At 33.6% G+C, this 16,082-nt stretch overlaps 1 protein-coding gene across 8 annotated transcripts in view; it reads left to right on the plus strand.

The window, feature by feature from the left end:
- mybpc2b (myosin binding protein Cb) overlaps positions 1–16,082 on the plus strand; it is a 218,292-nt gene that overhangs the window by 150,365 nt on the left and 51,845 nt on the right. For 6 of the 8 annotated variants that reach the window (XM_073940354.1, XM_068217065.2, XM_021470160.3 and 3 more), the window contains exon 1: positions 685–735. The exons of 1 other annotated variant lie outside the window; for it this stretch is intronic. Coding sequence is in view for 3 of the 7 variants with exons in the window: in XM_021470160.3 (XP_021325835.2) it covers positions 717–735 (19 nt within the window). In the remaining 4 variants the exon portion in view is untranslated. 8 annotated transcript variants of the gene reach the window in all.

Here is a 16,082-nt window from a genome sequence, read left to right on the forward strand (position 1 = left end):
TGGATTGGGTAGGCTAAATTGTCCGTAGTAAATGAGTGTGTATGTGAATGTTTCCCAGAGATGGGTTGCAGCTGGAAGGGCATCTGCTGCGTAAAAACTTGCTGGATAAGTTGGCGGTTCATTCCGCTGTGGCAACCCCGGATTAATAAAGGGACTAAGCCGACAAGAAAATGAATGATATTGAGTTTATTTTTTGGGACAGCTTAATTGCTTCATATTCAATCCACTTAAGGTTGTAAAAACTAACCAGCTAACTTAATTCCTTCATGTTGTCCCGAAACAAATCGGTTGAGTTTTTCCACAGTGTACAGCATCGTCGCAGAAAATGAAGAAAACTAAAGCAATTGCAAGACATATAAGTCCGCTTATGAGTCCGGGTGTTGAAAAGAGTGGCATTTTGTTTAGCTCCTGTAAAACTCTCTGTAAAATAACAACACCTTAACACGTCTGTCAGCAAACACTCTGCCCTCCGTGTCTCTCTCTTACTCCATCCCTTAAAACTTTGTTGTTCAACTTGGAGAATCCAAGAGGGGTTTCAAGTGTCAGTCCTTCTCTCTTCTCTCCCCCTGGTTTGTCTCGCTCCTTCCCACTCACTCCTTGCTTGGTGGGTAATTTGAGTTCCCCGGACGCTTTGAATAACAGAGGGACTGTGAAATAAAAAGCAAAAAAAAAGTGACACAAGCTGTCAGTCGAAGCAAGACAAGCAAGACGCAGCCATGCCTGAGCCCACAGAAGGTACATTTCTCCATTTCCTTCAGTCCTAATCAAACTCTTCTCTGGGTTTTTAGGTTTTATAGTAGATTTGTTATTTATTAAGTTGCAGATTTAGTTCAGCTTTAATATCATTAATTGTATAATCTGAAAGACTTTACAAAAAATGATGCACATCAGCAGGATTTGTTTATTTTTGTAGTTTGCTTTATTTTAGTTTTTCAATAAATCAGTATTTAAATCAGGGCTTAATAAGAGCCTCCTTTTAATAGTTCTTATTTAATTAGAGTAAATACACAATTATATTAATATAGCCTATATTCAACACTGGCATTTGAATATTTATGTTATTTTTCTTCTTTATTCAGTGATTTATTTAGTTGCACTATTGGTGAAATCAGAAAATGTATGCATAGCAGCTCAAAATGACTTGTTTATTGTGTTGATTTTTTTGCATTATTATTCCTGAATGATGTGTATATATATATTTATATATATATATATATATATATATATATATATATATATATATATATATATATATATATATATATATATATATACTGTATGCATATATATATATATATATATATATATATATATATATATATATATATATATATATATATATATATAAGTTTTTGATTTCTTTGACTTAATAAGTGTGATTTGCATTATAATATACATTTTTACTGCTATTATTATTATTTGTTCCCAATAATTCCATGCAGATACTTTAGTTTGGAAGCTGTTTGAGGTCTCTAAAACGCATGCACAGGGAAGCTGCTTAAATTAACAGTAGAAGGGAGCAATAGAAAGGATGAAAACCGAGGAGGAGTAGGAGGAGGTCGTTCAAGAATAAGCAAGGGGTCAGTGTGAAGAGAAAGAGCGGAGCAGATGTGTCAGGGCAGAAAGATAAAGTTGCACAGATGGTAAAATTAAAACCTTCCAGTTCAGTGCTGGCAGTGGAAAGCTGAAGCACACACACACACACACACACACACACACACACACACACACACACACACACACACACACACACACACACACACACAGAATACAGAATGCCTTGATAGATAGATAGATAGATAGATAGATAGATAGATAGATAGATAAATAGATAGATAGATAGATAGATAGATAGATAGATAGATAGATAGATAGATAGATAGATAGATAGATAGATAATTAGACAGATAGACAGGCAGACAGATACATGGATGGACGGACGGACAGATAGATAGATAGATAGATAGATAGATAGATAGATAGATAGATAGATAGACAGACAGACAGACAGACAGACAGACAGACAGACAGACAGACAGATACATGGATGGACGGATAGATAGATAGATAGATAGATAGATAGATAGATAGATAGATAGATAGATAGATAGATAGATAGATAGATAGATAGATAGATAGATAGATAGATAGATAGATAATTAGACAGATAGACAGGCAGACAGATACATGGATGGACGGACGGATAGATAGATAGATAGATAGATAGATAGATAGATAGATAGATAGATAGATAGATAGATAGATAGATAGATAGATAGACAGACAGACAGACAGACAGACAGACAGACAGTTACATGGATGAACAGACGGATAGATAGATAGATAGATAGATAGATAGATAGATAGATAGACAGACAGACAGACAGACAGACAGACAGACAGACAGACAGACAGACAGACAGACAGACAGATACATGGATGGACGGATAGATAGATAGATAGACAGATAGACAGACAGATACATGAACGGACGGATAGATAGATAGATAGATAGATAGATAGATAGATAGATAGATAGATAGATAGATAGATAGATAGATAGATAGATAGATAGATAGATAGATAGATAGATAGACGGATGGATAGACGGATGGATAGATGGATAGATAAAAAATAAAACAGACAGATAGACAGACAGACCAATATAAATAGATGCATAGATTGATAGAGCAACAGACTGGCCTATTTAAGACAGAAAGACACACAGACAGATAGGTTGACAGACAGCTATATAGATCTTTCCATTAACAGTTCAGTAAAGCTGTGGTGACACACTCGTAAAAGCTTATGCTCTGTCAGGTCTGTGATTTGTGCTTTGCAGGTATACGGTTGTGAAACATGTTTCTTCCTCCTGTCAGAGTAGCTTGTCTTTTAACCGTAGCACTGCAGAGTCTGTAAGCCGAGAAACCCCCCTGACAGTGTGAGAACCGCACAGATGAATCTGGTTTTCTCCTGGTCTTAACACAATTCCACACTGACCTACAGCTTGTAAAGTTTTCCCACCAACACAGGCCTGATAATGTCTCCATTAAATGTGTTATCCTACAGCATTGACACTTAAAGGGACAGTTCACACACAAAGGGAAATTAGGGTTTAGGTTTCTAATAGAGTGCAGTAAAACAGGATAAAATACAGCATAATTGTCTTCTAAACAGTCTTTTAAACAGGCAAGAGTTTATAATTGATCTTAGATTATAACATAATTTACTATCCGCTTTTAGAGCACACAGTAAATTATGGTAACATTTAAGATGAACTATACACCATTAATTGTGATTCATTTGTTTCACATAAATGACACTTTTGAGAGATTGGGTTTGTCTATATTTGAGCCAATGTTTGAGTTACGTTTTAAAACGCACATGCAATCAAAATAGTTCAGGGCTGTCATAGCCTGATGTTGAATAAGATATGGATAAACCCAATGTTGGGTTAATTTTTTTTAATAAAATTTAAATGACACTTTTTTAACATTTGGTTGGGTTTGTCTACATTTGACTCAATGTTGAGGTATGACAACCCAACTATTTTTAGAGCGCATAGTAAACTTATTAGATCAATTGTACTCCATCACTTGTGAATAATTTGTTTTAAATAAATTACACTTTTTAACTTAGTAGTTGTGTTTGTTCATATTTGACCCAATTTTGGATCATGACAACCCATTATTTTTTAAAACACATACATTCTAAAACATTGGTTGTCACACCCTGACATTGAATTAAAGTATGGGCAAATCCAACTCTGGGTTAATTGTTTTCAACTGAATTTAAGTGAAACTTCTTATCCAATTGATTGGGTTTGTCCATATTTGACCCATCATTAGTGCATAGTAAACATATTAAATAAATAAATACATTTCAAATAAATTACACTTTTTAACTCTGCAGTATTTGTTCATATTTGACCCAATGTAGGGTTATGACTTATTGATATTTTTTATGATGATATTTCTTAAAACACATACACTAAAAATTATGGGTTGTGATGTTGAATCAAAAATGGGCAAACGTGGGTTAATTATTTTCAGTTGAATTTAAATGACACTTTTTAACCCATTGATTGGGTTGGTCCATATATTACCCAGCATTTTTAGAGCACATAGTTTATTATGGTAAAATTTAGATACATCTTCAATTGTGATTTATTTTTTTCAAACAAATGAGTCTTTTTAACACAGGAATTGGGTTTTTCCATATTTGACCCAATGTTGATTTATGACAACCCATCTTTTTTTAAATGCATACACTCTAAAAAAAGTCCAATCAAATATGGCCAAACTCAATGTTGGGTTCGGTATTTTTTTTACCTGAATTTAAATCACACTTTGTAACCCATTTATTGGCTTTGTTCATATTTAACCCAAAGTTGGTTTATAGGACAACCAAACATTTTTTAGAGCAGATAGTGAATTATGGTGACACATTAGATCACCACCAATTAGATTAATTAGATTAGATTGTACACCATCAATTGTAGGTCATTTGTTTCGACACTTTTTAACTCAGCAGTTGTATTTGTTCATATTTGACCCAATGTTGGGTTATAACAATCCATTATTTATTCTATATACATCCTAAAAAATGATGGGTTGTCATACTCCAACGTTAAATCAAATACAGGCAAACCCAACGTTGGGTAAATTAAAAAAAAAAAAAAAAATTAAATGACATTTTGTTAACCAATCGATTTGGTTTGTCCCTAATTGACCCAATGTTGGGTTATGACAACCTAACATTTCTTTAGAGCTCATAATAAATTATTGTAACATAATAGATCAGTTGTACACCATCAATTGTGATTCATTTGTTTCAATACATTACACTTTTTAACTCAGCAATTGCATTTGCCTATAATTGACCCAATGGGTTATGAAAACCTAACGTTTTTTTAGCACAGTAAATGAGGTATTTAACTTAATTAAGGTCATGTTCTCCCCGTGTTGGCGTGGGTTTCCTCCGGGTGCTCCAGTTTCCCCCACAGTCCAAACACATGCGATATTGGGGAGTTGGGTAAACAAAATCAGCCGTAGTGTATGAGTGTGTGTGTGAATGTGAGAGTAAATGGGTGTTTCCCAGTACTGGGTTGCGGCTGGAAGGGCGTCCGTGGCATAAAACGTATGTCGTGATAGTTGGTGGTTCATTCCGCAGTGGCGACCCCTGATAAATAAGAGGGAATAAACCGAAGAGAAATGAATGAGTGTATTAAATGAGTTCTCTCAAGTAATCTTGAGTAATTCCCTGAACACTTAGACATTTCACTGCCAAACACTGGTCAAAATAATGCTGAGAAATTTGAACAACAAAGCCAACACCTACGCACCATCTGAAACCCCAGCCACATTTTCTCTGCGCTATTTGATTTTGGAGCCAGTGTATACGTCCCTGCTGGGATCCAATTAACAGTTGCGATACTAATAAAAGCGTGACCCTCGAGACCTTCGCTACAGCCACGACAGATTAGAACGTATATCATATGCCACAAAACCTAAACAGATTCTGACGGACGTTTTCAGGATCCGGCCTCTTCTCCTCTTTGACACTCCAGAGTAAGATATAAATATCTCCCGCCGACCTTTGCCATTTCTATTTTGACCTCACTTATCCAGTCTGTAAATCACAGTTTTATTAGACCACATTTTTACCGAGCAACCAAACAGAGCAAAAATAAAAGAAGTCGACTGTTAATTGAGAAAGGTGTTATGACTGTACATGGCAGACTGGATAGCAGTGGAAAAAATCACGTCATCTTTTCCCATGTCAAATCCGTTTCTCAGAGTGGTTTATTTCTGAGTTAACCACTGTTACCTCACCCCACCTTTTGAATGAACGCATCCCGACGGCAGTAAATCCGATCAGCAGCCTGTCGGGAACGTTGATTTATACTCGTCACGCTCTTATAAGGATTCTTCCAGATGCTGTCGTCCGATATGGTAATGCCACACAAGCCCTAGGGGAGAGACGGGCTCTAAAAATACCATCATATGCTGATAATCGCCCCTTCAGTTTCAGAGACTTTACTACAGTGAAAGAACACACTGGAGAGCTGATTCAGTGCTGTTTGCTGACATTAAAACACATTAAAATAAGAGATGAAATATCAGGCTGTTTAATGGTCTGATTTGTTTTTCGGCTTTAGAGAGTTGTAAACATGTCAGCTTTTTCAATTGCAAAATGGTCTGGGTTGCTTTATACTTTTATTAAGACTAAGAAAATACAAATAAACACATGCACACACACACACTTCACACTTCTTTGAAACCTAAGAACAGCTGAGATACTGTATCTATCCTGTAATTTATTAACTCTGCAGCTGCCAGAACGTTGTATTTCCGACAACAGGTCAAAACAGGTCAGAAGTTCACAACATAACCAGGAACTTCTAATAGACAGCAGTAAAAAACAATAAAATACTACATCATCAGCATACCAGAGTTAATAAGGTCGTACGCTTTTAAACAGGGAAGAAAGTACGTATAATTGATCTTGTGCTCTAAAAATGCTCAGTTGTCATAAGCCATAGTTGGTTTTGTCTATATTTTACCAACATTTGATTTCAAGCATTTTCTTTGCATAGTAAATTATGGTAACATTTTAGATCGCTTATAAACAATGAATTCCTTCAAAAGAATATACACTCTTTAACTCCACGATTGAGTTTGGCCATATTTGACCCAAAGTTGGATTATGACAACTGATCTTTTTTTTAAAAACACATACAAACAAAAGTTTGGGTTATCATGACCCGACTTTGAATTAAAAATGGTCAAACCCAATTTTGAGCAATTTTTTTTTTTCCAATTGAATTTTAATTACTCTTTTTAACTCAGCGATTGGTTGAAAATGGGTAAAATTTTATTTAAAAAAAAAATTATATATATATATATATATATATTAATCTAGCAATTGGCTTTGCCTATATCTGACCCAACCTTGGAATTGGACCAAGCGGAATGTTTTAAAGCGCATAGTAATTTATGCTAACACTTTTAGATCAGTTATACTGTACACAATTGATTTTGATTCATTAGCTTCAAAGAAATGAAACTTTTTGTCTAAAAAAGTTGAGTTGTGACAACTAATCTTTTCTAAAAGAATTCTGGGTTGTCATGACCTGATATTGAGTCAAATATGGCCAAACTCAATGTTAGGATGAATACTTTTTTCAATTTAATTTGAATAATGGGTTTTTAACCCAGTTTGCCTATATCTGATCTGACTCAACGTTAGGTTTCGACAACCCAGAATTTTGTTAAAAGTGCATAGTAAATTATGGTATAATGTTTAGATCAGTTATACACAATTGTTTGTGACTCATTTGTTTCAAATAAATTACACTTTTTGACTTGGCAATTAGGTTTAGCCATATTTGCCCCCAAGTTGGGTTATGACAACCCATCATTTTTAAAAATCCATACACTCTAAAAAATTCTGGGTTGTCATGACCCAACATTCAGTCTATATATATATATATATATATATATATATATATATATATATATATATATATATATATATATATATATATATATATAATTTAATTTAAATACATTTTTTAACACCATGATTATGTTTACCAATATTTGACAATCCAGCATTTTTAAAGCGCATAGTAGTAAATTATGGTAAAATGTTCAGATCGAAAATATAGAAAGATGTTTAGATAGAAAATATATTACTTTTTTAACTCAGCAATTTTATGGGTTGTGTAATGGCAACCCATCATTTTAAAATGCATACACTCTAAAACATTCTGCATTGTCATAACTCAGCATTGAGTCAAAAATGGCCAAATCCATTTTTCGATTTAATTTAAATAACACATTTAAACCCAGCGACTGGGTTTGTCTATATCTGACCCAACATTGGGTTTTGACAACCCAACATTTTTAAAAGCACAAAGTAAATTATGGTGGAATGTTTAGATCAGTTATACACAATTGATTTTTACATTTTTTTTTATATATGTCTCTTTTTAACTCAGCTATTGGGTTTGGCTATATTTGACTCAACATTGGGTTTTGGCAACCCATCATTTTTAAAATCCATACACTCTAAAAAATTCTGGGTTGTCATGACCCAACATTGAGTCAAAAATTACCAAACCCAGTATTGGGTTATTTTTTCGATTTAATTTAAATAACACTTTTTAACCCAGCGATTGGGTTTACCTATGTCTTACCCAACATTCGGTTTTGACAACCCAACATTTTTAAAAGCACAAAATAAATTATGGTAAAATGTTTAGATCAGTTATACACAATTGATTGTGTTTTTTTTTTTCTCTTTCAAATAAATGCCAATTTTCTCAGCATTTGAGTTTGGCTACATTTGACCCAACATTGGGTTATGACAACCCATCATTTTACATACACATACACTCAAAAAAAAATTGGTTTGTTAATGTTATTTGTTTCTATTAAATTAAAATGACACTTTCTAATCCAACGGTCGGGTTTGCCTGGATGTGACCCAGCATTGGGTTTTAGTGCATAATAAATTATGGTAAAATTTTAGATCAATTAAAATTAATCATTGTAATTATTTTTTTTAAAGCAGCTATTTCTTTGTCCATATTTGACCCAACATAAGGTTATATGACAGTCAATCATTTTTAGAGTATGCTATATACAACATGCTCTCAAACCCAAACTGTGCAACGAAAAATGTTGTATCTTAATATTAATAAATATAGATGCTATTTGATAATACAAAAGTCTGACTAATGCATATCTTTGCATAATGACAAATGCATAACAGCCTAAATACACTAAATAAAAAGTTCATCTTTTGATAAACTTAAGAATTACTTGTACTTGTGAGTTGTTATACCTTAAAATTAATTAAGTACTGAAAACAACTGTTAAATTACTATAATAAAAAAACATGAGAATATAATAAACATAATAAAAACAAACATTTTAAAAGGTGTAACTATTAAAAAGGTGTAAAATAAAAAGGTGGCCCAGTGGTTCATTTTTCACACCATATGTGATCCTCAATTGTGATCCAGGAGATGTATTACATCTCTTCAGTGTGACTCGGGATCAAGTGCTTTGCTCAGAGACACAATGCTGACAAATTCAGTCTCAAACCTGGAAACTGACCTTTAGCCACATCTTTCGTCTGCACGCACAAATATAGACGGCACTCTCGGTTTTCCATTTCATGACGCGATGGGTGCATTATCTGACTCACGCATTCGCTGATTTAGTAAAGTGTGACCAGACGCATTTCTAACACAATCTGAATCGCTCAGGTGATGGATGGAGGTTTTAACCCGTCTACGGGGAGCCGCCATTTATGCGCTCGTGTGGAATTGTGCTAATACTGGGAGATTACCGTACTAATGTGCTAAATCCAGCGTGTAGTACACTGTGTTGAGTATCAGTCCCTCTGAAACCCATATAGGCATCGGTGTTGGGTGGAGGCAGAGTTATTAGTAAGGTGTTTATGCTTAATGGTAAAATATAAACCATAAACAGTAGATGTGAAGTTCTGATGTGAACACTGTGTTACTGCTGTCAGCCAGGAGTTATTAGCTTGGGATTAATGGACCAGGGTGGTGTTCTGGGTCAAGAAGGTACACCAACGGATTGCGAAATATTATTAGATTTTACATTTAGATCAAATTGGAATTGCAGATTGTCTCGTATGACACACGGTAATGAATCACATCCAGAAAAACTAACAAGTCTTTAAGACATTTTGTTGAACAACGATACAATGTTATGCTGTATCAATAGCTCAGTTCACATTGATCGTAAATTAAAGTACGCATAGGGCTCAAGTGAACTTGGTACAAATGTGTACATTAAAGATCTGCACTACAGCTGCCGACAAAATCTCTGTTTATTGCACAAATCAATGATTAGGACCCAGAGTGATTGCCTTATTTTGCTTTCTATTGATCCGTCATTCTTGATACTGTACTTTTGTTTTTGTTTTTCTGTTAACTTCTATTCATTGGATACCTCAGTTTAAAGAGACCACAGCGGAGAGGCATAGGGGTAGTTGATTTAAAATATTTCAGTCTGTATGCTTTGTTAATAAAAAATAATAATATTAAGAAAGTACACTTATAGAAAGATTAATTCAACCAAAAACAAAAAAAAAAGGAAAAAAATTATTATTTTTAGTTCATCTCCCCGTTCTTGTCTTCATCACAAATAAATTGATTAATATTTCTTTTTGTAACCATTCCAAAAAACAAAATTTAACGCAAAGCAAACCTAAAATTAATAAATGAATTAAAAATAAGTGTGCTTAAGTTATATATTAATAACTAAAAATAAATATAGCTTAAGGGGGCTAATAATATTGACCTTAAAATGTATTAAAAAATGTAAAAACTGTTTTAATTTTAGCCTAAATAAATAAGACTTTCTTCAGAAAAAAAATTCTATTATAGGAAATACTGTGAAAAATTCTTTGCTTTATTAAACATCATTTGAGAAACATAAAAAAAAATTAAATGGGGGGAAAATAATTCTGGCTTCAACTGTATATTAATGAGGCCCACCCCCAGGTTTATATATATATATATATATATATATATATATATATATATGTATATGTATGTATATACATATATATATGTATATATAAATATATATATATATATATATATATATATATACACATACATACATACATACATACATACATACATACATACATATATATATATATATATATATATATATATATATATATATATATATATATATATATATATATATATATATATATATATATATATATATATATATATATATATATAAACCTATATAAACCTGGGGGTGGGCCTCATTAATATACAGTTGAAGCCAGAATTATTTTCCCCCCATTTAAATTTGTTTTTTTATGTTTCTCAAATTATGTTTAATAAAGCAAAGAATTTTTCACAGTATTTCCTATAATATAATTTTTTTCTAAAGAAAGTCTTATTTATTTCGGCTAAAATTAAAACAGTTTTTACATTTTTAAATACATTTTAAGGTCAATATTATTAGCCCCCTTAAGCTATATTTGTTTTGCATTGCCTATAGATCAAACCACTGTTATACAATGACTCCCCTAAATAACCCAGTTAAGCCTTTAAATGTCACTTTAACCTGTATAAGAGATCTGCGCTAATTTTGAATCCTGCTCCCTCCAAGTTTTAGCCCGAACCCGATCACTCCCTCTTATGTTCAGCATTTGTTGTCCCGCTGCCCGCCCCTGACCCCACCACCCCCCCAACCCACAGCAACAAACATGCTAAACGCAGCATTACGCTGTCTCATTCACACACATACATACGTGTGCTCGCTCGCTCGTTCGAGAGTCGGAAGCGATATTGTTAGACCGCCTGCTCTCGTCCAAAATTACACCAGTTACCGACCGCTCCAGCGCTTTATTCAGAAATGTATTCTCGCGCTGCAGAAATCTGGTCGAGTCCCGCGGCTCCCGCGGTACAGCTGCAGGAATGCAGACCTCTACTGTATACTAGTATCTTTAAAAACATAGTCAGATATTATGTGCTGTCATCATGGCAAAGATAAAAGAAGTCAGTTATTCAAAATGAGTTATTAAAACTATTATGTTTAGAAAAGTGTTCTTTCTATTAAGCAGAAATTGGGGAAAAAAAGTATGCAGGAGGGCTAATAATAATGACTTCAACTGTATATTAAATGTAGAGTTATATGCATATATATTAGTATTGAAATAAAATGTCAAATCAATTTGGAAATATCTTATTTTAAGTACATCCTTAAATGAGAAAAGAAATGAACAAATAACTTCGAAATAGAAAATAGATACTTACAATACTTATAAAATGGAAAGCTAACAATCTAATAAAATTTTAACAAGTTAAATGAACCTTGCATATTGCAAAAATCAAGGGTTTTACTTTGGACGTCTTTGTTTTGGTCTCTTTAACCCGCCCAATGCCAGTTGAGACAATTGTATTTAAGCAGCCCGGGTTGCCTTGATGGAATTTCATTCATTAAGTCAAAAAGGCTCTTAAAGTATGTGTCCGTGACCGAAATGTGACCTCTGGTGGACAGTAGCAGACTCCGAAAGGAGCTGAAGAGTCAGAGTTTCACATGAGGTTATTAATTAGCAAATAACATAAATATTATGAATGTAAACATTAGGTGAGCAGGTTACATTGTAACCCCGTGTCCTAACAACACGCTTCATGACAAGGACAAGACATGCAGTGAGATGAGCAATTGGGCTGTTTGAACTGTGAACTATCTGCTGCTGCTTTCAGTAGTATGGTAATAAATATCATGTGAAATGTCATTCAAACTCACAATATTTGCAAACAACACTGAATAAAGCACATGAGGTGTATCTAAGGTGATTATTATCAGTTTTCTGGTGTTCAGCTGCAAGAAAAAGAAGCCATTTCTAAAATATCAATTCGAGGTGTTGTTTAGAACAAAAACTCCTTTTAATATGAAAATATTCCTTCTATCGCTTGCCGTTGCTTTATTTAGAACACGATTTAAATCAGCTGCCCGACAGTCTCGGTGTTAGTCATCAGTCTGGCAACCTGTGCCTGCATGTGTTTTGATCCAGGAATGCAATACCTAGTTCAACCACTTGGTGTCAAACTTACATACTACACCTGAAAACAAAATGAGCTGAAACAACACAATTCTAAAGTAGTTTGATCCAGCAGCAAAAGACATTTTTTTTGAGTGTGTGTGAAAACAATTCTTTACAGATTTAAGTGGATTGAACTTCATTTATCTTCAATCCACTTAACTTAGAAGAAATTATCAAGTTGACTTAATACATTAGTTTTGGGACAACAATATGGCATTATGTGCAACCCTGCATTTTTTTTCTGTGCATGACTAGTCCATACACTTAAAAATGACTTTTGCTGCTTGTTCAAACTACTTATTTAAATTCAGTTAATCCATTTGTTTTGGGACAACATGAAGGAATTGTGTGGAACTCAGCATATTTACTGTGCATATGCACTATCATTAGTAATTTTCAACTATTTGTGGGGTCATTTCATCAGTCCTTCGGTTAATTTCTCAACACACTCCATACTGTCATTCCCAGTAAGTGCTATGAGATGTAATGAGCTTAAGTGAAAGGGTTCAGCTTTAATCTGTATGTGTGGTTTGAAATGCGATACGCTGAAAGGCCAGGGAGGACAGATGCATGACCTCACAGTTTAAGACTTCAGTATATAGCCTTCAAAATAAAGCAGAACTCATGCATTCTCCTAAACGGGCACAGAATATAACATATAACTGAGGCAGAAATAACTAAAAACATAGGTCATGCTTTATTTTGATGATCCGTTTTTTAATTTAAGTTAAATTGCATCATGCTTATTAGATTGTAAGTAGACTGTTAGGGTTAGCGCTAGTTGACATGTACTTGCAAGTTTCTTATAGTCAGTTAAATGTCTGTTGAAGTATCAGCAGATATTAAGCAGACAATATACTAATACTTAAATGAACCATCAAAATAAAGTGTTACCTAAACATTAAACTGTCTCTCACTCAGCATAATGTAAATTGTTGCATATTAGGCATGGATTGACAAAATGGTATGGAAAAGTCAAGGTTTTGTTCACTATGTTTATATATACAGAGCGCAGTATAATCGAGTGTATCCCATTTTGAAATTGAATATTTTTCTCCATTTCTCAGTGAATATGGGCAATGTATTTTGGTGAATTTAAACAAAACAGATTTATTTAACAGATATATTTATTAAAATAATATTTTAGTCACCAAACATATGTAGAAATTGAAAGATAATACAATTAAATTAAAAAAATATTAACCTACAAAATTTCAACAATTTTTTTCCAATTTTTTGGAAATTTCCTCTTTTGAAATTTAGTATTTAATATTTTTCTATAACATTTGTACTCGTTTTTGGAGTTATCATAAGTTATTTTGTTAGATAAGCTCCAGATTTAGCTTCAGTAGTGACTAATCTGCATTGCAGACAAAGAGCATAAAATGTATTCTTCTCCCTCTCTGTTAAAATTGATCTAATCCGTGTCCTGAAACACACCCCCTCTCCAGCTTTCACTTTTAATTCAAACAGAGACAGAAGAATTTAGTTATTTAGCCCGATATGTTTACCATTATATATAGATATAGACTGTAAAACCTAAATAACTAAGGCAACTTTGAGAAAACCGATTGCAACAAACCATTTGAGTTAAAAAAAACTATGAGTACTGTGAACGGACTGCATTTAGGTTGAAGTAATGAGGTATTTAGTTAACTCATTTTTACAGTGTGGTAATTTATTTAAATAATTTATTTTAGTTAAATAAATTAATTATTTTTACAATTTTTAATTCAAGTAAGGCTTTGCAAATGTTTATATTTGGCAAATACAGCATATTAGTATGATTTAATTATAAATAATAATAATAAATATAAATAATAATAATAAAAAACCCCAAAATATTTTATTTGTCTTTAACCCTACAATGTAAAATTGCTGTAATCCACACAGTTCCTTCATGTTGACCCAACACAAATCACAAATCAATTAAAGCAATCAAAATGGATTAAATATAAAGCAGTTAAGCTACTACCCCCCCACTTTATCAAATGAAATGAGTGTAGTGAACTCATGTACTGAAAGTAAATTCTACTCATTTGAACAGAGTTTTGATCTCAGTGTTGAAGGTAATGAGTTAGTTAAATACCCCATTACTTCAACTTAAATGGAGTAAGTCCACAGTACTCATGTAGATCAGCTTTTAACTCAAATGGTTTGTAGCAATTGGTTTCCTCAAACGGTTTGAGTTGCCTTAATTATTGGCTTTTACAGTACTCAGTTGGTTTGAGTTCTCTCCATTGATTGGGTTTACTCTGCTGAAATTGCTTCATTTACTCAAATGGATTAAGTTCACAGTACTCATTAGGATTAGTTGTTGAACTTAAATGGTTTATTGCAATCGGTTTTCTCAAACAGTTTGAGTTACCTTAACTTTTTGGGTTTTACAGTGAGAGAATGTGTATGCAAATGTGAAATGGGCTGGCCTTACAAGCAGCAAAATTAATTTTCTGAGTGTTCTGTTAAAAGTAATCCTTTAAAAATGTAAATTGTTTAAAAAGCAGTTCATGTTTATTTTATTCATTTTCTTGTCAGCTTAGTCCCTTTATTAATCCGGGGTCACCACAGCAGAATGAACCGCCAATTTATCCAGCAAGTTTTTACGCAGCGGATGCCTTTCCAGCCGCATCCCATCTCTGGGAAACATCCACACACACTCATACACTACAGACAATTTAGCCTACCCAATTCGCCTGTACCGCATGTCTTTGGACTGTGGGGGAAACCAGAGCACCCGAAGGAAACCCACGCAAAGGCAAGGAGAACATGCAAACTTCACACAAAAACGCCAACTGAGCTGAGGTTCGAACCAGCGACCTTCTTGCTGCGAGGTGACAGCACTACCTACTGCGCCACTGCCTCGCCCCATATTATAATAAATAAAAGCGTGTGAAATTATTTTTTTAAGTGGATAGAACTTAATTTTTTTATTATGTGGAACTCAATATTTTTTTGCAGTGCATTACTAGTATATACACTGAAATAATGACTTTCTGAGAAGCTTACCATTGCAAAATATTTCAAATGTTTATTAAAATAAAATATATTGAGTTCAATTAGGCAAAAAAAGTTGATCACCCAGACATTTAGAGCAGTGATCACAAAACCGTGTTCTTGGTCTTATACCAGCCCGTGCATACTTCATATCTGCATTTACTGGTCATTATATTTCGAGGGCAGTGATTTTTGATCTATAAGATGTGTGCGACTGTGAGATGTTTGTTATTTGATATTGGTGTGGTCGATCGCTGGATTCCTGGCCTGACATTAGAGAGCTTATGATTTGCTGTGGCCTTTTAACAAGCGCCATGGCAGCATCTTGCTCTTCTGGGAAGCAGGCGGGAGGACCATTGGCATGTTTCTATTTCAGATCACACCATCACGTAGAGTTTCTCATCATCACAGTGGAAACAGCTTGATAATGTTGCATCAACACCTCCGTCAGCCAAACAATAAAT

Source organism: Danio rerio, chromosome 24 (genome assembly GCF_049306965.1).
Source record: "Danio rerio strain Tuebingen ecotype United States chromosome 24, GRCz12tu, whole genome shotgun sequence".
Taxonomy (NCBI): Eukaryota; Metazoa; Chordata; class Actinopteri; order Cypriniformes; family Danionidae; genus Danio; species Danio rerio.